Source organism: Musa acuminata, chromosome BXJ2-5, assembly GCF_036884655.1.
Source record: "Musa acuminata AAA Group cultivar baxijiao chromosome BXJ2-5, Cavendish_Baxijiao_AAA, whole genome shotgun sequence".
NCBI lineage: Eukaryota > Viridiplantae > Streptophyta > Magnoliopsida > Zingiberales > Musaceae > Musa > Musa acuminata.
The window spans coordinates 38,125,067-38,148,894 of record NC_088342.1 but is presented as its reverse complement, the minus strand read 5'-3'; the positions used below and the strand labels follow the sequence as shown (position 1 = coordinate 38,148,894).

The 23,828-nt window shown below is 45.5% G+C and overlaps 4 protein-coding genes across 6 annotated transcripts; 2 read left to right on the top strand and 2 right to left on the bottom strand.

Annotated features, from left to right (window-relative positions):
• Positions 1-1,666: 1,666 nt before the first annotated feature.
• Positions 1,667-5,584, top strand: LOC135612697 (inosine-5'-monophosphate dehydrogenase-like). The gene is made up of 4 exons (XM_065109292.1): positions 1,667-2,779; positions 2,975-3,154; positions 4,418-4,675; positions 5,362-5,584. Exons 1-4 carry the CDS (start codon positions 1,790-1,792, stop codon positions 5,431-5,433), a joined length of 1,500 nt encoding a protein of 499 aa, XP_064965364.1. The 5' UTR covers positions 1,667-1,789; the 3' UTR covers positions 5,434-5,584.
• Positions 5,585-5,692: 108 nt separating this feature from the next.
• LOC103985317 (transcription factor MYC2) lies at positions 5,693-8,207 on the bottom strand. The gene has a single exon (XM_009402976.3). The coding sequence runs from the start codon at positions 8,038-8,040 to the stop codon at positions 5,968-5,970; it is 2,073 nt and encodes a 690-aa protein (XP_009401251.2). The 5' UTR covers positions 8,041-8,207; the 3' UTR covers positions 5,693-5,967.
• Positions 8,208-10,291: 2,084 nt separating this feature from the next.
• LOC103985316 (WEB family protein At4g27595, chloroplastic) lies at positions 10,292-15,551 on the top strand. Of its 3 annotated transcripts, XM_065109291.1 has the most exons (4): positions 10,294-10,496; positions 10,580-11,826; positions 12,283-12,487; positions 12,582-15,551. In XM_065109291.1, exons 2-4 carry the CDS (start codon positions 11,807-11,809, stop codon positions 15,324-15,326), a joined length of 2,970 nt encoding a protein of 989 aa, XP_064965363.1. In that variant the 5' UTR covers positions 10,294-10,496; positions 10,580-11,806; the 3' UTR covers positions 15,327-15,551. The 3 variants fall into 3 exon arrangements, with proteins under 3 accessions (XP_018682320.2, XP_064965363.1, XP_009401250.2); XM_018826775.2 differs by having other exon boundaries at positions 10,292-11,826; positions 12,585-15,551; XM_009402975.3 differs by having other exon boundaries at positions 10,294-11,826.
• Positions 15,552-20,165: 4,614 nt separating this feature from the next.
• Positions 20,166-21,882, bottom strand: LOC103985315 (transcription factor MYB93). The gene is made up of 4 exons (XM_018826150.2): positions 21,630-21,882; positions 21,249-21,560; positions 20,531-21,163; positions 20,166-20,434 (listed from the first exon to the last, which is right to left on the bottom strand). Exons 1-4 carry the CDS (start codon positions 21,656-21,658, stop codon positions 20,407-20,409), a joined length of 1,002 nt encoding a protein of 333 aa, XP_018681695.2. The 5' UTR covers positions 21,659-21,882; the 3' UTR covers positions 20,166-20,406.
• Positions 21,883-23,828: the final 1,946 nt, after the last annotated feature.

Sequence of the window (23,828 nt, the reverse complement as noted above, 5' to 3'; positions counted from 1 at the left end):
TTCGAGTGAGTGCACGAGAATGGTCGGCCCACATCGCTATGATTGCGGTCTCGTGCTCCATCGATGCCTTCTTCGCTTCCTCCACTCCATCCATCATCATGATCGCGTGTTCCTCCAAGAGATCATGATGCTCCCCGACGCATTCCAGCCGTTTGTTCCTTCCACCCACCCAAACTTAAATCCACCAGTAAGCCATTAGCGGTTACCTTAAACCGGTTTCTTATCACCACACTGTTGTGTGTGTATATATGCCGAACACCACAGGTGACCGCCTCCGTCGTCGAAGAATCCCCACAAAGAAGAGAAGGGGAGAAGCAGAGAAGAAGGAAATGGGTGGCGCCCGGAGATCGATGGCTGAGGAGATGGTCCTATGGGCGACGGAGGATGAGGAGGAGGGAGCGGGGTGGAGATGCCGGAAGCACACATTCACCTCCCAGCCCCGTTACGGCGTTTGTTCTGGCTGCCTTCGCGATCGCCTCCTCCGCCTCTGCCCGCACTGCGCTAACGAACGCCCCTGCGGCTGCTTCCTCCCCTCTTCGTCTTCCTCATCAACGTCATCCTCCTCGCGGTCCTCAATCTCCTTCACCGATCTCACCGGATCCATCGGAGGCAGCGGCGGGATCGGCGCGGAGGGGGTCGTATCGCGGTTGATCGAGAGGGAGCCGGCCTTCCGGCGGTCCAGATCCGTCGGTTTCCAGCTCATGCGAGAAACGAGACCGGTCGCCAGCCACGTAGACAGCGGCGGAGCTCCGCCGCGGCCTAAGGGAGGGAGGAGGTGGGCGTCGTTCTGGCCGTTCTCGAGGGCGGCGGCAGCAGCAGCAGCAGCAGCGGAGCTATCCAGGTCGAGATCGGTTGGTGCGGCGGGATTGGCGGGATCCGGAGGCGAGGACGAGAGGGGAAAGGGGGGATGGCGATGGCATTTTCCGAGCCCCATGAACCCTTTCCGGCACCGACGATCGACGAATGTGGTACAGGAGAGGCCGCCGCTTTAGCGGTACCGACTAGAGCTAAATAAGACCCGTAGGAAAGTCTCAAGTCGTCGACCTTTCACACGGCCAAAGCAGCAAATTAACCGCTGTCATTGGGTAAAGTTTCCGCATGTATGATATGTTTATGAAACACCGTGAAAGGTCGAGAGTTATTGATCGACGGATCCGTCGAAGTTGTTTCTGTTCGTGTCAATCTCTACCGTCCGATCTTGTGATAAAACTGGACCGCTTGTTGAAAGCAGGTGGAAAGGGGGAGAGTAGTCTGCTTGTGGCTACAATCGTTTGGGACGAACACCTTTGGTTTGCGAATCAAAAGCTTTGAGATAATCCCAGAAATAACGCTGCAGGAGATCATTGGCCGAACAATTAGAAAAAAATCTCAATCCATATTAAAAGATGTATCATCCCGAAGTAGATGGAAGAGTACCGCTGTCAACCATCCGAGTAGCGTCCAACGCGTGCCGCTGCTTCCTTCCAATTTCCACCGTCGATTAGTATATCCGTCGGATACGGCTGCAGCCAAAGTGGCGACCCCCCGCCAACTTCGGATGCTATCCAATCACTGTGTTCGGTGTTTGAAGAAGTTGGTGACGGTGATTGCGGCCGCTTGTGGGTGGACGGTCGAGATCTGAGACGATTTGCAGGGGTTCCGATTAAAATTGTTCTTGGATAGGATCCTCACCAACCTCTCTAAGCGTGGCGTGTCCACGGGTGTAACGCCCCGCTCCCCGTTCTCTCGTGTTCGACCTCTTTCGCTGCCCGCTCTTCGTTGAAACCCTAGAAGACCTTACGACTACGCCATGAACGGCCCTCGCTACGAGCTGGAAGACGGGTTCCCTGCGACGCGACTCTTTGCCCAGGGCGTCTCGTACACCTACGACGATGTCATCGTCCTCCCCGGTTACATCGACTTCCCCGCCGACGCCGTCAACCTCTCCACCCGCCTCTCCCGCCGCCTCCCCCTCTCCATCCCCTGTGTCGCCTCCCCCATGGACACCGTCTCTGAGGCCTCCATGTCCGTCGCCATGGCCTCCCTTGGCGGCGCTGCCATCGTCCACTGCAACGCCCCCCCCGAAGACCAGGCCGCCATTGTCCGCGCCGCAAAGGCCCGTCGCATCCCCTTTGCTACCGACCCCGTCTTCTTCTCGCCCTCCGACACCGTACCCGACTTCGGTCCCGCCGCTTACGCCCTCGTCACCGAGTCGGGTACCTCCAAATCGAGGGTTGTCGGCGTCGTCGCCAAGTCCGATTGGGAGGGCCTAGCGGACAGGGCCGCTGCTGTCTCCGAGTACATGAGGCCGGCGCCAGCGTCGGCCCCGGCGAGCTACGACTTGGAAAAGGTGGCGTCTTTCCTCGCCGGCGGGGGTTTGGAGTACGCTCCGCTGGTGGCGGAGGACGGGGAAGTGGTGGATCTGGTCACCAAGGGCGACGTGGAGAGGATCAAGGGATTCCCGAGGTTGGGAGTGCCATCCTTGGGACCTGATGCGCGGTTCGTGATAGGGGCGGCGATAGGAACCCGGGAGGCGGACAAGGAGAGGCTGGAACATCTGGTGAAGGCCGGGACGAACGTCGTGGTGGTGGACAGCTCGCAGGGGAACTCGATTTACCAGATCGAGATGATCAAGCATGCAAAGAGTACGTACCCGGAGTTGGATGTCATCGGAGGGAATGTTGTCACGATTCCGCAGGCTCAGAATCTGATCAAGGCCGGGGCTGATGGGTTGAGGGTGGGCATGGGATCGGGATCCATATGTACCACCCAGGAGGTCTGTGCTGTGGGCAGAGGACAGGTATGCTATCTCTACTACCTCATCCCCATTGTACTTTGTATCACCTGCAGAATAATACTTTGTCGATTACTAATTTTTACAATACGCATTAAGCCTCTTCTAGTGGCTGCAAAGGTGTAATCATTCTGTATAACTTCACACATTCTTTTAAGACTATTAGAGATTTAAACGCTGTGCTTGCATTGATTTGCATAGGCAACAGCAGTATACAAGGTTGCATCTTTTGCAAAGGACCATGATGTGCCTGTTATTGCTGATGGTGGGATTTCAAATTCTGGACACATCGTGAAAGCTTTGGTTTTAGGGGCTTCTACTGTGATGATGGGCAGTTTTCTAGCTGGTAGTGGTGAGGCTCCTGGTGTTTATGAGTATCTGGTATGTTTTATTAAGAGATAAATATTTGCTTATGTTCTTAGACAACTTCCCTCGTTGATATATTATGCCTGCTGTAATAACCGTTTGTTGTTGTTTGTTTATTTTCATGGGCAACTGCTCGAATGCATCAACTATGCATGATGATCAAGGCCAGCATGTGCTGTGCAATGTCCTCATGCACATTACCTAGAGATCGGGAAATTCTTAGTCTTTACTGGTTTATTATGACGTACCTCTGAGTTGTGATCATCTGCCACTGCGTGCAACATGCAGCATGCATTCTATATATCCAGATCTTACATATTCTTGAATTAGTCATGCATCTAATCTCTGACTTGCTATGATCATGCATTGTTAATTAGGTCAGGCATAATTTGAGTTTTTAACTTAGCTGAATGACTTGTTAATGAGCCCTAGATGGAAGGAAATTTCATTTAACTTGTCATAAAAGAGCAAAAAATTTCTGGTCAACGGTTTTAACATCATCGTATCATCTAAACAGTATGACATCTTCTGTATATACATGTGTTTTAACTCGTGCTGTTTGATGATCAGCGTAGTGAATGAAATGCTTCAAACTAGATGATCTTGTATGCTCGCATAGCTGGGTTTACACAATTGTCTTGGCTTTATGTTAAAGCTCTGTTTTCTGTTATATGCCTATCTCAAGTTCACATTTGAAATATATGCCATATAATGAAAGAGTACATAACATGAATATCTCTTTTCAAATTCACATTCTCAAACCAAAGAATGTAGCATCTTATCAGATCCATAAGGCCCGTTGCCTTGTCGTTCATGCTAGAGATCTTGTAGTAACCACAAAGAAAATATGTCTTGAGAATAAGCCTATAATTTTATGGGGACTTCAATTCATTTATGTTTCTTTATAGGAAATGACGTCTGGTGGCTGAGATTAAACAGGTAGGTACATCTTCTTTGCCTAAATTAAAAGAAGTTGATGTAATTCTAGTGTGGTGGACAAATCTTAAAAATAAGCACCTAATGAAGTGTTGAAGCCATATAAAGAGTGACCAATTGACCCCGATACCCAGAACTAATACTCAAGTGCATACACTCAGTTAAGACTGAATACTCAAGTGTATCATCAAAAGACACACGTGTAGACTTTTTTGCTTTGCAAAGTGAGCATGTTTATCTTGAAGCTTTTGATGGCATTTGTACACCAATTCTCTTTCCAGGGCTCGATATTTTGTTGTTGCACTGCAATGACTTTGTCCTGCCTGATATCTGCTTTTACAGAATGGTCGCCGAGTCAAGAAGTATCGGGGCATGGGCTCTTTAGAAGCTATGACAAAGGGTAGTGATGCCCGCTACTTGGGCGACACACTGAAGCTCAAGGTTGCTCAGGGAGTTGTTGGTGCTGTAGCTGACAAAGGCTCCATATTGAAGTTTATTCCTTACACCATGCAAGCTGTCAAGCAAGGATTTCAGGATCTTGGTGCATCATCTTTGGAGTCGGCTCATGATCTGTTACGTTCGGAGGTGCTAAGATTCGAGGTATGACTTGTTTTTATAGCTTAAACTTGTTACATACTAATCAACCGTTACTCATTGATTGTGGAGCTTGGTATTTGGATCAACTTTCGTGCCTTCTTTTAGTTATAGTGATAGAATACGATGGACTGTAACCACTGAAGAGGCCTCTGGTATTCTCAAATGATGAGCTATGAAAATGTCGAAACAAACACCATGTTGCATATCTCATCTCCAATTTAATTGGCTTCGTAAAATTTATTGTGGGGCTTGCTTGGTGATTGATTTCGAGATAATCTAGTTTTCTGTCATTTACTCGGTTCATTCTTTCTTCTCATCGGGGGGAGTTAGAATAATTTAAAATGTATCTCAATGTAATCTAGCTCTGTTCTCTCTGAAGATATATGCCTATACTCTTACTGTTTGTTGGATGAAATGTTGGTAATGACCACCACCACCAAAATTGTGCAGATTACAGATTTCCTTATCTTTTTTTGTAACTTCACTAAGGACTCCCTCCCCAAAGAAGGCCAGGATTGTATGGAAAGGGATATGAGTTGGAAAATTTCAGCACAAGAACAACTGTTTTTTTTTTTCATTTAGGTTCAAAAACAAGACAGTTATATGTCATATAGGAAGATGTTGAAATTACTATATGTAAGTCCTCATTTATTTAGATGCTTATTTTCTGTCCTTATCTCCTGTTCCAGGTCCGAACAGGAGCTGCACAGGCGGAGGGAGGAGTGCATGGCTTGGTTTCATACGAAAAGAAATCCTTCTGAGTGCTACCAGACATTTTTGTGAGAAGTATTATATTCTATTCTATTCCAGAGTGACAGCTTGTGATTCATGCACATCTAAAAATTATTGTTCTTGGATTTTAAATAATGGCAACCATCCTTCTAAGAAACAAAGGACCTCAAGTTCATGCCAGTGCCTCTTACAGCATGACTTTTGGCCTCTTGTACTGCTGTAGTGCCTGCGAGATCTAAAATGAAGCAAGCCACGTTTCACATGAAACAAGATCCAGAAGGCCATCTCTGATCCGAGAAAAGCTGCAGCAGTAGACATGCAACAGAGACATAGCACCACCTTCCTTGCGTACAAATACCGACCTTCCTGGCCGCAGCTCCGTCTCACTTTTGAGAAACTTACTGCAACCCTAAGGAGTAGACATGACAACTTCCACAGTTCCGTTTATATATCAGTAGACATGACACAGAATTCGGCACATAAACTACGAACTCCGGCCGGCCACAAGTAAACGCAGGCTGAGCCAGCAATCCTCGCCAAAACTGTCCTCGCTCTCAGCAGACTTATCTGCTGAATGGTGGTGTCTCGGCAACCAGTCTAGAGTAAAGGGCGGCATTGAGCTGCTCCTGCGTGTACACCCTGCTAGACATCTGCACCGTTGCCTGCTGGATCATGAGGTCCTTCACCACGGACACGCTTGCGTAATGCACTTCGAGATCGAGGTCCTGCAATGCAGCCATCAGCCTTGCGGCTGGGTGATTCCGTTTTTGACTCTGCAATCGGATCATGGCCTCCGATCCCAGTAACTTCACGTCGATTTCCACCCCATGGCATCCCTTCATCATCTTGACGTCGTATCGAGGCGGCGGCGCTGGGCGGGCAGGGGCGGATTCGCGCTCCTTCTTGATGATCTCCATTTGTGACTGCAGCTCCTCCTTGTCGGCTTCCGTAGCTTGAAGCTTTGACCGGAGCTCGTTGATGTATGAGACGGCATCACCCAGGAGGGAGGCTTTGTCCATCTTGGACACGTTGGGCACTACCGCACGCAGCGCATAGAACCTCTGATTGAGCTTCTCACGGCGCTGCCGCTCGGCTTCTACATGGTTCAGAGGCTCCTCACGACCGTTGGCAGGCTTACGGCCCCGCTTCCTCGGTCGCTTCTCCGGTTCCACCACCCGGATGCTCTCCACCTCGCGCACCGACGCCTCCAGGTCCGACTGATCTGAATCGGCACCATCGAGGACACCGCCGCCACAGGAAGACTTCAGTTGGCTATTGGAGGGCGGCCTTGTGGGAGCCGACGAGAAGGAGAGCATCCCCTCATCGTTGTTGCTCACCATGGATGTCGTCCCCGTGGATTTGCTGTTCTTCTTGTCGTCTGCCACAGCGGCGGCTTGGTGGTGGGAGAAGACGCTGCCGGTGACAGGGACCGGCGAGGAATTCCTCTTGCCACCGGCGAAATTTAGGATGTCCCCCGACTCCGGCTTGACCGAGTGGAAAGCCACGGAGCCGTTCGAGGCGAACCCGGAGAAATTTAACTCTTTGGAGAAGAAAGGTTGGCTCTGCGGTTTACTGCCGCTACTCTGATGCTGCGGTTGATGGATCTGTTGCTGGTGGCCGTAGAGGGCTTTTTGGATCTCCATAGAAGAAGCAGGGTTTTCGATGTGGACAGTGGAGCTAGGGTTGCTTTCGAGTTGGATCGGGAGTTTTGTGACGGAGATGTCGGCGGCGGCCGGTGCAGGGGAGACGGAGTCTTTGATCTCGACCATGGAGGGTTCTGTTAGCCAGAGCACCGACGGATCCGTCTCTCCCTGGTCTGCAGCGGGGGTCGCAGCTGCAGATTGCGGCGCGATCAAGGATGCGGCAGCAGTGGAGGGCGAATCCGGGGAGCCGAAATTGAAGAGGACGCGGATCTTGCCCATGATCTCGGGGCTGTGGAGGATCACGTTGGTGGATCCGAGCTCGAGCACGCCGGACCCGACGGGGGCGCAGACCATGGTCTGGATACCGAACAGCTGGGCCTGGCGGGCGCGCTCGCAAGGCGCGGCAGCCAGATGGTCGCAGCCGGCAACCCAGGAGGGGGCGCCGTCGTAGAGAGCCTGGCCGGGCAGGCCGTCGCCGTTGACGAAGGACTGGGTCATGGAGACGAGGAAGAACCACTCGGTGTCAGTGACCTCCTCCTCGACGGTCTCGTCCTGAGCCGAGGACCCGCCGCCGGAGATGAGCGAGTTGAGCTCCCGCAGAACGCGCTTGCGGTGCTCCTGCTCGGCAGCGGAGGCGGCGCTGGCGGCCCGCTGCTTCCGCTTGTCCTCCTCGCAACCCTTGTAATAGCCGTCGCCCCACCCAAGGAAAGACGCCCCGGAGGCGGCGTCCACCGACGACTGCCAGAATATGCCGTACGTCCAGTTCTCCCCCGCCCCATCGATCAGGGTCTGCAGCCGCTGCTGGAGCGTCTCCTGGTTGAAGTACGCCGTCGGAGGCGGAGCGGGAGTGGCAGGGCCGATTAGGGCCCTCCCCGGATCCAAGGCTGTGGGAAGGGGTGGGGTGGACGGAGTAGGAGTAGCCGCCCACGGGAAGCCCTGGAGATCGGTGAAGGCCTCCATCATGGAGGCATTATCATCTGCCCACAGGTTCATCCTCTTCTCGATCGATCACCGAAGGCGGTCCGCCTCCTGCGCATGAACCGGATCCCTCTGTTCCTGTCACCCACCGTGCGCGCGAGAGAGAGCGGAGCAGGGAGCTTGGCAGCTACCGTTGACAGAGCAAGGAAGAAGGCGTGGAAAGAGGGCGTAAAGGCGCAGAAGAGGAAGGTAAGCGGAGTGGTAGGGGGGAGAAAGATGGAGACGCACACGCAAAAGAATGGTGTGGTGGTGGGTCCGTTTCACGTGTGTGCTTTTGTTTGCACTTCAATCGTACAGTTCCATTCACTGTGGATGTTTCCATGCCTCCTCAATGCTTCCACTGCTCTTCTTTCTTACCTTTATTTATTTTTCTCAAGCTTCATCGATTTCCCTTATATAAGCAATTAATCAATTACGAAAAGCCTTTTTTTTAATTCATTTTCTTCTGCGAAATTAGTCTATTTTAATGCAGTTTGTTTAACCTGCTCATAACTACCAAACTAACTGTGGTGAACTCACAACAGCAAGCGGGTGACGAGCGAGACTGGCGGGTTTGTTTGACCGCTGATTCGTCGCACGTGCCAAATGGAGCCGATAACCTCTCGCGGGGGATCACAGACGCACAAAGGTATCAATCAAGCCTGCACGAATATTTAAGTGGGCCGCCACCGTCCGCGGCCTCATTTCTATGGTTCCATTCGATGGAAACTGAAAGGTGGGGGTTCCATTAGCATTGGATGTGGTGTAGGGAGCGACACGTTACGTTATAGTCGCTGGGTGTTCGTTTGTCCTTATCGTCACGTGGCGGAAGCCCATGGCCATGTGATAAGGTTGGCTCGGCCATTCTTTTTATTTATTTATTTATGTATTTTATTGGACGACAGGAAGGCCGCATCAGTGCCACATGATCTCATTAATGTGATTGATTCACTTTAAAGATGCTTAACAATGTGGTACGGCGCGCATATATACATATACACACACATGATTAACTATGGTATCACGTGAGTTATATTAGTCATCACATGATTCATACCCCTCCCAATTCAACTCTACGACCTTTGACTTGTTTTTTCTCAATAGACGCGTGCTAGTTTTCTGGCTGGTGAGTTCAATTTATACGTGTGCTATCTGATTCATAGTTCAAAGTTTCTAAACATCTAACAAAAAAAGAGTTTACTCTGAGGCCGCAGAAACAACTAATACAATTATTTGTAGGTAAACGTTGAGATAAAAAAAAGCAAATAGAGAGTTGGTTGGTGTGACAGCTCTAAAATTCTATTTTTTAAAATTATTAATATAGGGCGATTTTTTAGAAAATATTTATATCTTAGGTTTTTTAAATAATATTTTAATTTAAAAATATCTAAAATATTCTTCAAAAGTTTTTTCACCAATTTTTTTCGTCTGGTTTTTTTAACCCATGTTTAGTGTTTTTATTATAATATTTTTTATTAACCTTTATAGTATTTTCAGTACATCTTATATAATATTATATTTTTAGTCTTTTGATTAGTTTGACTGACATTAGAAGTCTATTTAGATTATTTATATTTTTCTGTTATAATGATTAAATATTATAATAGGTCAAAAAAATTGTAATATATCAAAACAAGATAAACAATTTTAAAGAATAATTTAGATATTTTTAATTTAAAAAAATATTATTTGAAAAAAAAAATAAAAAAAATTAATTAAAATTTTTTAAATGTATATATTTTCTGGAAAAATCGTCCAATAATATATATTCGGCGTGTCTGAAAGGGTGATAAGTCCAACGACGCACGCAGTTTTGAGGTACAAGAAGTCGGCAACATTACGACGAACAGCCGCCTGACGTGTGACTTGTCGCGTAGCTCTCTGTTGCCCTATCGCTACGCTATTAGTATTTACCCCGACGCCTACCTATCAAGGCTTTGAATGAAGCCCAAAGGCGGTGGGTCACACGCGGGCAGTGCGACGCACAGGGGATGCGGCAGTACCGCAGCTCCACGTCTGGCGGGTGGGTACCATGTGCAGCCGGCAGCGCGGTGTGGGCACAGACGCCGCGTGGAGCACGTGATTGTCGAACGACTTCAATCATCGTCCGTCAATGGCGTCGGAGCGACTGAGCCGTGAGACACGTGTACACGCACCATCATGAGAGTGGACGAAACAGGTGGCATGGTGGGATCCACACGGATGGAGCGCAATGGTCGAGCCACGTGAGAGAGACACCACAGTGTCGATATCCTCGGCCAGAGGGAGAAGGGTGAGATCTGGTCCGGCACAATGAATGAATCCTCTGGGCTTGTTGTGTCTTTTTGTTCGTGGCACTCGCAGCAGCAGCAGCAGCGGCGGCGGCGATGTGCGTTTACCCGTACCCAAGGCTGCACCCTAGCGGCGCTCGCATCCAAGACTGGGCCATGGAACAAGGAACCCAACTCTAAATGTAGCCGGAAGTGGGCCGGTGTCAAACACGGGCTCGTTAGGTATCTCTGCGTGTGTTTGTCTTCTTCTTTCATCCTTTCTTCCACTTTAGATAACCACAGGCTCCGTGTCGTGCATCTCATAGGCGATGCCATTTGGGCATGTGGAAATAAATATCGACAGGAACTCAGCAGAACAGTGGTCAAGCTGACTTCGAAGTGGAGGGTAGTCGCTGTCCGAAGACACCAAGAGTTCGACGGAGTAAGGGCGAATGGGAAATGGGGCCAATTTATTGGGCTGAAGAAACTGAGACGAGAGCAAACTGTGACGCAACTGTCGCTCCACCTACTCGTTCCCCTCAGTGGTTAAAGCAACAGAGAAGCTTTCGGTCCGTGCCGTGACGAAGTCTGCGCTTCCGTCTTTATTGCTCTGGACGCAGCGGAAGGGACTGCCAAAAGCAGATAGTGGACGACGGACAGTTCGGAGGTGGAGGTGGAGTTGGAGGTGGAGGTGGAGGTGGATGTGGAGAGATAACAGAGCCAGCCATTTGTCGAAGGCACACTTCAATTTGGTCTTTCGCGCCACGCAAGTCAACTCCGTAGCTTAACCTTTTACTCTCTTGCATTCATGGCGCCCTGCTTTATCTTCAATGACAAGCATCGCAGAGATTAGGGTTCCTTCCTGTTACGAAATCAGGTCGTTCATGTCCTCAGCTGTGTTCGTTGTATGGCCTTAAATAAGCCTTAATTGCCAACAGAGTGAGCGACAGTAGAAGAGATTGAAGCATCACTTCGTATGGACAGTAACTCTTCACTTCTTTCTATCGAAATGGCAGCAGTTGAATCCACTTGAGGCAGTCTGCAATGTTTTTTATATGATAGTTAATCGAACTGGGAGACATGTAATCATCATAATTCCCAATCGAGACGCCAGAAGAACAAGTACGAAGGTCCAAGTGGCCAAGTTCTAATGTATTTTTTGAGGTCAACCACGAGTCTCGTTGCTGCAGAGAGCAAAATCTGGTGACAGATTTGCTTCACGCACAGACCTAACTAGAGAGAGAGAGAGAGAGTATAGGCATGAATAAATATGAAGGTGAGACAGTTCCTTTCAACACTCCTACATATATTTTGCTGAAAACTGCGGTTGCAGTTTTGGTGTCAGAGAAAGACGAGTCGTGAGAAAGAGTAATCTTTTGCAGAACCCAACTGCTATAATTGCTCGAATCCTCCTCCTCCTCGTTCTTCTTCTTCTTCTTGGCCAAAAGCGTCCCCTTTCCCAAACTCCAAAACCCTCTCCAATATCTCGACCTGTCGGCATTCCCTCTTTCTTCCACTTCCACCTCGCTGCTGCTCTTCTAGGGCCGCCAACGATGCTGTCCTCCAAATCCAAGTAAGTACCCTGTTCTCCCCAGATCTCAGGTGGGCGAATCTTGCTTCCCTCCAATTTTGCCCTCGAGATGTAATCTTTTGGTCCATTCCGTCTCTTTTATCGCTTGAAATGCGTGTGAAAAGTTAGTTACCTGCGGTGTTGCGTTGATTCCGTTCGGCCTTCGTGCTCTACTCCTTCACTCCTAGTTCCAACATGCGGGGTTATTGGGCTTGATCCGGTCGTCAAGTTCCCATCTTTTTCGTCGAGTTTGGGTTAAATATGCACTCTGTTCTCTCACTCGTGTAGTCTCGATCTGATTGTGAATTATGGGACTATGCCCTGAGGGTTGCTATCGCTCTCGTTTTTCTTGCATTTCAATCTGATCTAGGGTTAAATTTGTTTGGCATTGCTGATCTTTGTGCTACAATCGCTTGATTTGGTTGCTTAGAAGCTCTAAGATGCATACATTGTACACAGATCCGGTTTATCTGAAGCTTCTGTTAGCAAAGGCACACCAGCAACTCCTAGGGCTGGTAAATCCGGAAGGGGTGGATCTACCAAGGCAGATCCGTTTTCGCCTTCACCTCAGCAGCCATCACGCGCTTCCATCGATCGATCACCGAAGTCAGTTGAATCTAGGCCTACCATCGAGCACCGTTCGCCTAAGATCACCACTTCTGATGTAAGACACTGGAGTCCCTTGGTATGATTCAGCTACCCTCTCTGGCTCTAAAGAATAACTTGGTGTCTTGGATTTTTTTCGGTTTTAATTGCAGAAGCAACCACGCTCGGTCAAGGGATTGGAGTTGCAGACACAGCTGAGTGCGGCTCAGGAGGATCTGAAGAAGGCAAAAGAGCAGTTGGCATCTGTTGAGAAGGAGAAGAGCCTAATTCTTGAGGAATTAAAATTATCAAAGAAATCTGCTGACGAGGCGAACGACAAGCTTCAAGATGCGCTTGTTGCACAGAGGATAGCAGAAGAAGCTTCGGAGATCGACAAGTTCCGGGCAGATGAGTTGGAGCAGGCTGGGATCGATGCTGCACAGAAGAAGGAAGACGAATGGGAGGAGGAGTTTGAAATTGTTCGGAACCAGCATGCTTTTGATGTTGCGGCACTGCTTTCCACAACTCAGGAGCTCCAGAGGGTGAAGCAAGAACTGGCAATGACCACAGAGGCTAAGAACAGTGCCTTGGGCCATGCTGACGATGCGATGAAGATTGCTGAGATCAATGCAGACAAGGTGGAGCTCTTATCCAGGGAAGTTAGCCGCCTCAAAGCTTTGCTTGATTCAGCTGTGGAGGGTAAGAACACTGAAGCTTCAGAGCTAGCTGAGAAGGAAATGGACTTGAAAGCAATGTTAAACTTGGCTCAGGAGGACTTTAAGAAGTCAAATGAGCGATTGGTTTCTGCTAAAGCAGAGAAGACCCACATTCTCGAGGAATTAAAGGAAGCCAAGGGGTTGGCTGATGAAGCTAGTGAGCGACTCAAAGAGAATCTTTCTGCTCAAGAAAGAGCTGAGGAGGATTTGGAAGCTTACAAGATTCGTGCAAGCAATTTGGAGCAAGACAACATCAGAAGTGCTAAGAAGAGAGAAGAAGAGTGGCGGACGAAGCTCGAAATTGTTGAAAACCAGCATGCCCTGAATGTTGCCAAATTACTTTCGACTACGGAGGAGCTCGAAAAGGTACAACATGAACTTAGAATGGCCATTGATGCAAAGAACACTGCCCTGATTCAGGCTAGTGAAGCGATGAAGAGTGCAGAAATTAATGCAGAGAAGCTGGAGCTTCTTTCGGGGGAAACCAGCCAGCTTAAAGCCTTGCTTGACTCCAAGTTGGAGTTAGATTTGGTGGTCTTTACATTGAAGAATGAGCTTGAGAAAGCAAAGGCTGCTGAAGAAAGGTTGGTAGAGATGGAAGCAACAATTGAGGGTCTTAGGATCGAGGTCATCGATTCAAAGAAGGCTGAATCAGATACTAGCTGTCTAATGGAGGAGTGGAAGAAGAAGACCGGGCTGCTAGAAGTTCAACTGGAGGAAGCAAATGAGCTGAGAAAAACCTCCTTGGAGACTCTTGCTTCTGTCATGAAACAGCTGGAGGATAACAATGCTGTCTTGCAGGACAAAGAACGTGAAGTAGCTGCTCTTGGAGCTCAGGTGGAATCTTTGAGGCTTGAGGTTGCTAGACGCACAACAGAACTCGACGAATCAAGTCAGCATCTTGGTGTAGCAGAACAAGAAGCAGCAGAGATGGGAAAGATGATTGCTGTTCTAAAATCTGAGCTTCAGATTGCAGAGGAAGCAAAAATTCATGCTCTAAATAATGAGAAGGCGGCTATTTTAAATATGCAACAGTTGACAGAGGAGAGGAACAAATTGGAAAATGAACTGGATGCTGCTCGGTGCAAACTTGAGAAAGATCGGAAGGCAATGGATGGCTTGGCTTCAGCTTTGCATGAAGTATCGACAGAAGTGCGTGAAACACGAGAAAGGTTGTTAACTAAACAATCTGAGGTTGAGGATTGCCATGCTCAGATAGAGGAGTTGAAGGTGAGTATCAAGACAAATCAAAAAAGTTACGAGATAATCCAAGAGAAAGCGAAGCATGAGATAGTTAGTGTTCAAGATACTGCCGAAAGACTTGAAAAGGAAATTGGGAATTCGAGATCTGAGCTGGACTCGAAAGTGCTTCATTTTGTGAATTCTATTGAGAGATCAGAGGAGGAAATTACCACCATGAGGGCAGACATGGAGAAGATAACTGACTCATTGAAAGAAGCAGAACTCAGAGTAAGGGCTGCAAGAGAAGAGGAACTCCGAATGATGGATAAGCTTAAGCATTTGGAGTCTGAGGCAGGTTCCGCAAGCATAGACGCGGAAGAAGCGAAGGCTGAGAGTTTGCGACTGAAGGAGATGCTATTGGACAAGGAGAATGAGCTGCAAAGTATAAGTCAGGAGAACGATGACCTCAGGGTACGAGAAACTGCAGCCTTAGAGAAGGTGAAAGAACTATCTTTGTTAGTAGCTGAGGCCGCATCCAAGAAGCCCGAGCAAAATGGTGAAATATCAAGGCATTCAAAGCATTCTGACCTAACAGTCTCAGTTGATTCCTCAGAGGAAAATACAGGTGATGTGTGTGGAGCACAGAAAGCAAACTCAGAAGTAGCTTTGGAAAAGCTGGAAGAACATAGCAGCGATAAAGTGATAATGGAGGACAAGAAGACGTATAATGGTGCTCTAGAAGAAGAAGAAACAGATCTGGAAGGTACAACATGGGAAAATTGCAAGACAATGGACAAGGATCTGTCAACAGAGAGGGAGCATGAGACCGAGTCCACATACGATGAATTGGACTTGAAGATGGATGTTGTTAGCTTGGATATCGCGAAAGGATTAACACCGGGCAATATTGAAATTGGAGCAACCTCGCCCAATAAGCAGCGGCAACAACAACAGCAAAAGAAAAAGAAGGCATTCATGCAGAGAGTTGGGAGCCTACTGAAAAAAAAGAGCAACAAGTAAAGAAAGAGCTGCTGCTGGAATTATTTGTAATACAATTTACATGATGGATGATGGCTTGTGATGATGCTTGTAATGTGTTTACGATCGTCTTGTCTAAAGATGTTACGTTACAGTGCTTGTATCAGAAATTGTTTACTTGTTTCTCCAGAGAACCAACTCCTCTCAGTGTCCTTTCAATATTGCACTGATTTAGTTCTCATGAAGGAGGACCGCTGAATGATGATGTGGATCGGTGCATATGTTTGAAGAATATATACATGAATAACATCTAGTAGATAAGATTTTTCTAACTATATAAGAAAATCTTTCTATTCTATTGAGGGAAATTCTTTATTCTGTTGAGAGTAATCCTCCCTCTTAATATATATAAATAGGGAGAGAATAGCTTCAATGTAAAATAGTTTTCTTCTCTACCGTAGCATCGCTGTAGTTTTCTCCTCTGCTGTAGTATCACTGTAACATCACTAGAGCTTTCTCTTTTGTTGCGGCTTCTTTCTCTACTACAGCATTGTTATAGCTTTCTCCATTGCTGTAGCTTTCTCCTCTACTGTAGTCGTTATCGTCGTAGTCGCAACAATAGCAACAGCAGTAACGATATGCTCTTGCCCTACTCACGAAGCATCTCGTTCATAAATTATTTGCTTTGCATCGATCCAAGATTGATATCCTCGATAGGAACACCATCTTGTAAAAGCATAATAGCAGATAAGATTTTTTTCAATTATATAAGAAAATCTCTCTACTCTGTTAAGGAAAATCTCTCCTGATCTGTATAAATAGAAGATGAACATATTAATACATTTAAACTTTTTCAATAAAGTTTTTTCAATAATTTTTTTTATATTTTTTATTCTTTCCAATACTTTTTCTCTTATCATATTTTATTATCAAGACCTAACATTCAACATGACACAGTTGTAGCGTTTAGGAAAACAAGGGAAGCAGATCAGCCAAGATTAGTCACAGGCACATGGCAACTTGATTCCACCAATGGAAGGTTAAGTCAGAGATCTACTTTGGTCCTCTTTTGCACTCGCAAAAAGACGCGGGGGAAAGCTCGGGACATGTCGTTATAGTAATTCTTTTCTCCTCGGACATGCTTGGCTTTGGAGTTTTGTTGGGTTTGGGGATCAAACGCTCGCTTTCCTTTGAGACTCTCTTTCGCTGTGAATTCATGTGAGATGTCCAATTACTTTAGCTTTTTCCATCATGTGAGGCGTTCTGACATCTTTACTCAATCATGCAAACTGCTTTTTCTTTCCGGCACTGCATGCATGCATTCTTTGGCGTGGCGTTGTCCAAAGCATATGTTGGTACTTGCAAACCCCAGGAATCTTCCTACTGTATGCCTTGGAGAGACGAACAGGTAGGGCAGTACTGTGCCTACTTTTCCTGAAACGTTACTGTTCTAGGCTGCCGCAGGACTTACCCTGCACAAAAGACTAGTAACTCGAGGTCCTTGGAGAACCCCATAAAACTCGCCCAAAGGAGGACAGACGGAAGCGGACCCCCTCTGTGTTGCATTATTCGGATAGAATCTCACACACACAGACACTCACTCACTCTCTCTCTCTCTCTCTCTCTCATATAGCCATAGCCATAGCCTCCTAAACTTGGGTTGACGTGATTACAAAACCACAAGGTGGTGAAAAGTCTCCAGAGATAAAGTGGTTGATGTCAACATGGCATGTGCTGCGATTAATGCTTCATCTTTGTAAGAACATGGTTTCCCAATGCGTATCTCTTGTCCTTTCCATTCCATCACCAGTGTAGTTTTGGGAGAATTTGCTGACGAGCTTGGAGGATCTGTTGACAAATATATGCCTTCAAAATCATACATGAACAGCTAATCAGATGCCCAACAGGTAATTGAGCCTAATAAACCAAGCTAATCAAGGCTGGACGTATATGCTTGCTTATACATATATATTATTAAGCTCATTGCTACCGCCACCATTGGAAAACGAAAGAAACCATGATTGGGGGGGGGGGGGGGGGGGGGGACATGATGGACATGGACTAAAGCTGAAAGTTATAATCTTCTTTTTTTGTGGGGTAGACAAAGAGGTCATATCATGTGACTGTTAGCTCGGCAACGTGTTACAGAACAACAGATGATGGATGATGAAGGTTGCAATGTTTGGAAGGTTGGAAACGTTCTTGAAACATGTCGGAGTTACGATTCTAAGCTGTTTGGTTGCCCCTTCTTATACGATTAATCTTTCATTTTGATCCCATGCAAAGAGTTCTTAAGATCACTTGTCATGCAAAGACAGACATGCAAGTTTTCTGGTGTTGGAAACTCAATGCAAAATTCTTTGAATACTTGTTTTCGTTAGTTTAAGCTGAGGATTGGGATTTTGATGTCGATTCTAAATGAAGAAGACTGATCGATCCAAGTGCTGCATTATTTGGGTGACGGAAGGAGGAAAGGTAGGACGCATGCAGTGGTTGCAAAGTTCATTTGCAATTAGCAAACAACTCTTCACTCTTCTCACCGATCCAAATTGCTCCCTTCTATCTTATTATTAGTGTTGGGACTGATAAGTATTTTAAAATATTTTAAATCAATCTCCTATCAAGATAAGGAATACTAATACGTGTTGGGATTGATAAGTATTTTAAAATATTTTAAGTCAATATCCTATGAAAATAATAAACACTAGTACGATATGTAGTTCTCATCAAAGAAAAAAATCGATTCATCTATAAATATTTAACGTATCTTTAGATTTTGGTGGGGGACGATGGGACCTAAAAAATATTTTAGGTGTTCTTAGGTTTCTTCTAAGGTATCCATAGAGGATGCTTTCTGAGTTGCAAATTTTTTGAGACCTATACGAAAGAAAATATAAGAAAATTATACTTGAGCGAAGATAATTTAAGGTCTTATAATTGATCTCACATTATATATATATATATATATATTGTGGATGATATAGATAGGGTTAAGCTTGTATCGATTTTTAATATATTTTTATTATTAATTCATAGATATTTTTTATTTTCCTCACCCTCGCCAAGCGAGCAAATAGTGCATGAATTAAATCCATCCAATGATATGTGGTGAGAGATGTCACACATTTCTCCAAAGATGAGGCCAAACCTATCTTTGTCTCTTGCTTTATTAAGTGAATTCAGCAGTGGGGAGGAAGCAAGAGATGTTTCACCAACAAAAACAATAAATAATGTTGCGTTATGGAAGCAAACAAATTTCCAAGAAAATGCTTGTTTAGGTTAGAGAAGCATTAAGGATTGGCTGATAGCCCAACAATCCTCAGGCCCACAGCCCAATGGCAGTATATTTTGTTTGTGGGCTTCATGCAACATGTTGAATTAGGACTACATTATCTTATCATGTTTATATTTATTTAGTGGTCTCTACTACCTCATTTATCTATTTAAACTTAATTATCGCAATCATGACTTGATACGCGATAGTACGTACAATGAAGAAAAATCAATAATCGTGTCATGTGGGCATCGGCCTAATATAAAATACCAGTGGAATAGAACATCATTATAAAAAATTCATCAAACCATAATAATCGAGGTATTATGTAGAGCATTAGAGGGACCACTCCCACTCAAACAAACACCCCTTAGCTACTGAACAATTGTTTTTGCCTCTCTTTTGACCAAGTCAAACTTGTTGTTTCATTATCATCGACATCCACTTTATCATCAAACAACATAAAAACATCTAAAGTCTCTTCAAAAATATTACTTTACACTTCACACAACAAATGCCTGTTTTCGGGTCAATAAAGAAGAACCAAACAATCCTTAAAGGAGTTCAAACGCTTAACCGAAACCATCTGCATTGACTCCTCTATCCTCGAAGAGGAAAGGTGAATGAATCAGGTGTTGCCTTCAGCTCAGCAGCTAAAGTAGTTGAAGACTTCCCGAGCCTCGTGTCATCTTGATTCTAGAAATGCCGCGTGAGCCGATAGCAGGTCACAAGCAAAAGCAGATTTGCTCACGGCTGCTCCGGTGAAACCAATCTTCCCTAGTAAACCATCTACCTAATCCATTACGTACGCTTTTGGAACTCTCTAACTCTCTGAGCAAAGCACGGAACCTCGACGTCAAGCAGACCATTAAAAGTCAGTAAAAAAAATAAATATCTAATATATTTTATATAGTAATTGTATGAGATCATCGAAATGTTACGGTCGCGAAGCTAGCAGACCATTTGATCAATGTATCAAGCTGATAAGACTTTCATGTCGACTACATAAAGCCTATGATATTGTGGTGCTCGATGATATTCTACTTAGTAACAATCCATCTTATGATAAGTCTTTGGCTTTGTGTCAGACTCCTTATCGATCAGCAACATGATCAACTCTTAGGGTAAGTCTTTGGTAAGACCCCTTATTATAACATCTCACAAAGTCAACAGTTCATACATAATGATGCTTCAAGAAGAAAAGTCTGTGGTAACATTTGATTGCAAGCAATACAACAGTGCATTAGATCGGAGAAAGCGATGATGAATCATGATCTGTTAGGCTTCTACACCGGTGGATGGCTTACTGCTAAAGAAATCCATCTTACCTAATTGATAACTAATAATGGACCTTTTTGTTTCTTTATATGCCTGATATATATATATATATATATATATATATATATATATATATATATATATATATATAATATTATATCATGCAGCAATTAATACTTTCATGACTTGACGCATAAAATCTAAATCAACACTGTCCTTCTCAGTAGCTAGCTGCTTCCTACTCCAACTAAACTAATCATCAAACTGTACAGAGTCCATGGTTTGCATTCGGATGCATGGCTCCAGAAGAATTCTAACAGGCACATAGACACTCCAGGAAAGATGAATGCACAACTCTTTAATTCCAAGAAAACTAGAAGATTTATGACACAAATCATATGCTACAGACAGTGAGAACAATGTGTGACCAACCTCTCGTACATTGTGTGTGTGTGTGTGTGTTGTTGTGCGTCGAAATAGATAGATTCTATTCGTAAAGAACAGTCAGCAAATCGACAGATGACTGAAGCGCAGCGCAGAAAATTGACGCCTGTGATCGTCACTCTTGATCTATGATTGTCCTGTCCAACATATTTGGCTGCATCGCAAAGTTCATAAAGAAGCAGATTTTTCAGTGGCGTTCATTGGCTGAGTGTTCTTCGAAATCGAGTAAAATGGGAAGTAAATTGCTTACTCTATAATATCTTTCCAGCAGATCATGTCGTCAGCGTTAGATTCACCTGGATTGAGTCCATGCCAATCCTCGAACGGGATCGAAGCAGGCGAGTCCATCGGTGCCGATTCTTGGGGAATCGAAATTGGTGGGTGGACGGAACGAGCTGTGGGAACGGCACAGGAGCTGAACACTACTGGTACGGCTATTCCACTGCAACTCTCAGTCTTCGGCCCGGTTTGGAAGGATGAACCACCGGGATTGGCCACGGCCGAGAGGTCAGGAGCAAGTCCCACAAGCTGCTGGTTCGGTTGGGCGCAGCCGAGGGAGGCTGCGCCCAAGGGATTCATGACATCGATACTGGGACCAGCAGTCGTGGCTTGGATCAGCGTCTGGAGCACTCGGAGCCTGACCAAGTGCACAGGATCTGCTTGAAGCCCAGGAGCATCGCTCGAAGAGCTGCCCAAGTTTCCAAGGCCGGTGGCGGCAGCAAGAAGAACAGGGAGGAGGGCGAGCAGGTCGAGATCAGTTCTGGGCGCATGGGTGACTGGGTCGACGCCCATAAGGAGGAGCTTCTTCTTGAGATGGGTGTTCCAGTAGTTCTTGATCTCATTGTCTGTCCTTCCTGGTAGACGCCTGGAAATGGTAGACCACCTGCATGAATACATTGCTATAAAAACAGATACAAACAAGTTGATAGCTCAACTGGTGTTGACGAGGAAAGCTGATCAACACGTACTTGTTTCCGAGGATGGAGTGGAGGTGAATGATGATCTGCTCCTCGTCCTCGGAGAACTTCCCCCTCTTGACGTCAGGACGGAGGTAGTTGGTCCAGCGGAGTCGGCAGCTTTTGCCGCACCGGTTCAGCCCGGCATTCTTCGGCAAGTTTCGCCAGCTCCCATGGCCATGCCGCTGGATGTACTCCACCAGCTTCTTGTCCTCCTCCGGCGTCCACGGCCCCTTCTTCACGACCATCTCATCGCAGCAAGGCGGCCTCCCCATGTCTCCCCTGCAAGACCCAATCAAGGGACCGAGAAGATGGAAGACAAACCTGAGCAAGAGAGATGGTAAGGTTCTGGTAAGTGATGTGCTGCTCTTATAGGGGACGTAGTCTGACTACCCGACCACTCGGTCAACGCAAGCGGACATGGTTTTATCTCCCAGCAGTGTTCTATATTTCTTCTTTCTAAATGTAGGGAGACTCCCAGCTCCCAGGAAAGTTTTCGAGGGTGTGCATATTCTACATCTGCATGATACCAATTTGGTTAGGACAAGAGATAGAGAGAGAGAGAGAGAGAGAACGAGAGAGAGAGAGAGGATGATGCATCAGATCCCGGTCCCTTGTGGCAGAAGGCAGCCTTGGCCTCGGGGCTGGGTTTCAGGGGAGTGCACGTAAGCAAGAAAACCGATGAGAGAGTAGGTTTAGGTTGCATCAAGCAATAAAAGAAGAGGTGATGGTTCAACCATTCGATAGCTATTTGTCCGACGAAGTTCTCCGTACATGCTGTATGATAGCGTTTATTCCTGCTAACTAATCATCTCGATAACACCTGATCTTGACAGCATTTTGTTGAGTGATTAATGCACACCCTTTCTTCTTCGAACATCACTACGAGTGTTGTTGTCGCTGCTGTATGACTGCACTTGCTCCTTTCTTCTACAAACTGCAACAGGCAATTTCCTTCCTTTTTGTTTCAATCTGTGAGATCAGATACTATCTGTGCTAGTGATTCTTACCGGTACTCATGCGATTGAGGCAAAGGCTTAATATCAAAAAAGACGGACGGATTCTGAAGACCAGGTTACACATATATCTCGGAGGCAAGTGAAGTTTGGTGGCCTTTGGCACCAACCTTGGAGGAACTTGTTCTTCCGAAGTAATGAACCTGGTAAAATGGTACATGGATAAGAACACTGCTGACTTTCTCAACTCCACCCAATAGTTGCAGTACCTTCCGATCTCATCTCACTTCTTGTGGCCATCTTCCGCAGGTTTACACCTCCTACTCTCCGAGCAATCATCTTAATCTATATATCATCCACTACGTCATTAGATATAAAGCATGATTTAACCAAAGAGAGGTGTCACGGTTTGGGCATGTAGGACTGGTATTTTCCTCGCTCCATCTGCAACATCAACAAGGGTAAAAACCATTCAAGAGTTTGCCAGACAATGGAGTTGCCTGCAAGCCACACCATGTCCATCTATTATGCTTGTCCAAGTCTGCGTTTGGAGTGTCCCTTAATCAGCCGGACAACTTGGACAGAGCATGACTTCACATACTGGAATGATTGATCACTGCATCTGCCACATGGAGACAAGTGCATATAGCGCTCTCGTCTTTCCCATATGTCAGCTGATGGGAACATTAATCCAACGTGCTTTGCCAGCTTTAGGTGTTACCCCATTCTTTCCTTAGCTGCAAAATCTAGTGTGAAGGAGAAGGAAAAGGCAGAGCCGCTGCATCTTAAACACTTTCTTCTTCTCTGTCTTTCGATAAGACGTATTAATACTTAGTTGAATTCTAATTAAGATTATTAACCAATAAAAAGAGAGTCGTAATCTTGATATATTATTTTGAGATTCTATTAAGAAATTATTTCTAAATTTTTTATTCTTACCTATATAATAATGAGAGAACCTTCTTGAATTCTAATCGTCCATCTTAAATATCATTATTATTATAATAATTTTATGAAAAATAGAAAGAGGAAAAAAACTTTATTTTCTTGTACTGCTTTACTATGTTAATGATATTGCAACCACCCAAAGGAAAAAAAAATCTATTTATTACAATTCAATTACGATTAATTTCGTATCGACGGTAGATAAGATTAAGATTGACTTATAAGAATTTAATAAATATATATATTAATTATTAAATTATATGATTGGATAAGATATATTAAAAATTAATTAAATTTTAATTAAGATTATTAATTGCACATATCGGTAATCTTAATGTCTTAAGACATTACTTGCACATATCGCCACCGTTATAATATTCTCCATCGATCTATGACTTGTTTTTTTTTTGTCTAAAGAAATCTAGTGAACAATTTTAAGATGTCATGTGAGTGCCACTCCAGCAAGCAATCAAACTGGTCCTCAAAAAAGTGACCGCCGGATGGAGGAGTAGGAATTTGAGGACCATAAAAAAAAAAAAAGTGTCTCATCACATCAAATCAATCTCCTTACTTACCTCTCATACCTTAGCAAACAAAGAAGGAAGTGTCCGAAAATATTATCGAGTTTCATCCATCGGATGAAGCCATATGCTTGTTGTATTCAGGACGTTTGGGGAAAACGTGGAAGTCA

Coding starts and splice junctions, on each gene's coding strand:
- LOC135612697 (XM_065109292.1), top strand. CDS start 1,790: ATGAACGGCCCTCGCTACGAGCTGGAAGACGGGTTCCCTGCGACGCGA. Junction 2,780..2,974: donor GTGCTGTGGGCAGAGGACAG/GTATGCTATCTC, acceptor TGATTTGCATAG/GCAACAGCAGTATACAAGGT. Junction 4,676..5,361: donor CGGAGGTGCTAAGATTCGAG/GTATGACTTGTT, acceptor CTCCTGTTCCAG/GTCCGAACAGGAGCTGCACA.
- LOC103985317 (XM_009402976.3), bottom strand. CDS start 8,040: ATGAACCTGTGGGCAGATGATAATGCCTCCATGATGGAGGCCTTCACC.
- LOC103985316 (XM_065109291.1), top strand. CDS start 11,807: ATGCTGTCCTCCAAATCCAA. Junction 11,827..12,282: donor ATGCTGTCCTCCAAATCCAA/GTAAGTACCCTG, acceptor CATTGTACACAG/ATCCGGTTTATCTGAAGCTT. Junction 12,488..12,581: donor CTAAGATCACCACTTCTGAT/GTAAGACACTGG, acceptor TTTTAATTGCAG/AAGCAACCACGCTCGGTCAA.
- LOC103985315 (XM_018826150.2), bottom strand. CDS start 21,658: ATGTCCGCTTGCGTTGACCGAGTGGTCGG. Junction 21,561..21,629: donor TGCGTTGACCGAGTGGTCGG/GTAGTCAGACTA, acceptor TCTCTTGCTCAG/GTTTGTCTTCCATCTTCTCG. Junction 21,164..21,248: donor CACTCCATCCTCGGAAACAA/GTACGTGTTGAT, acceptor GTATTCATGCAG/GTGGTCTACCATTTCCAGGC.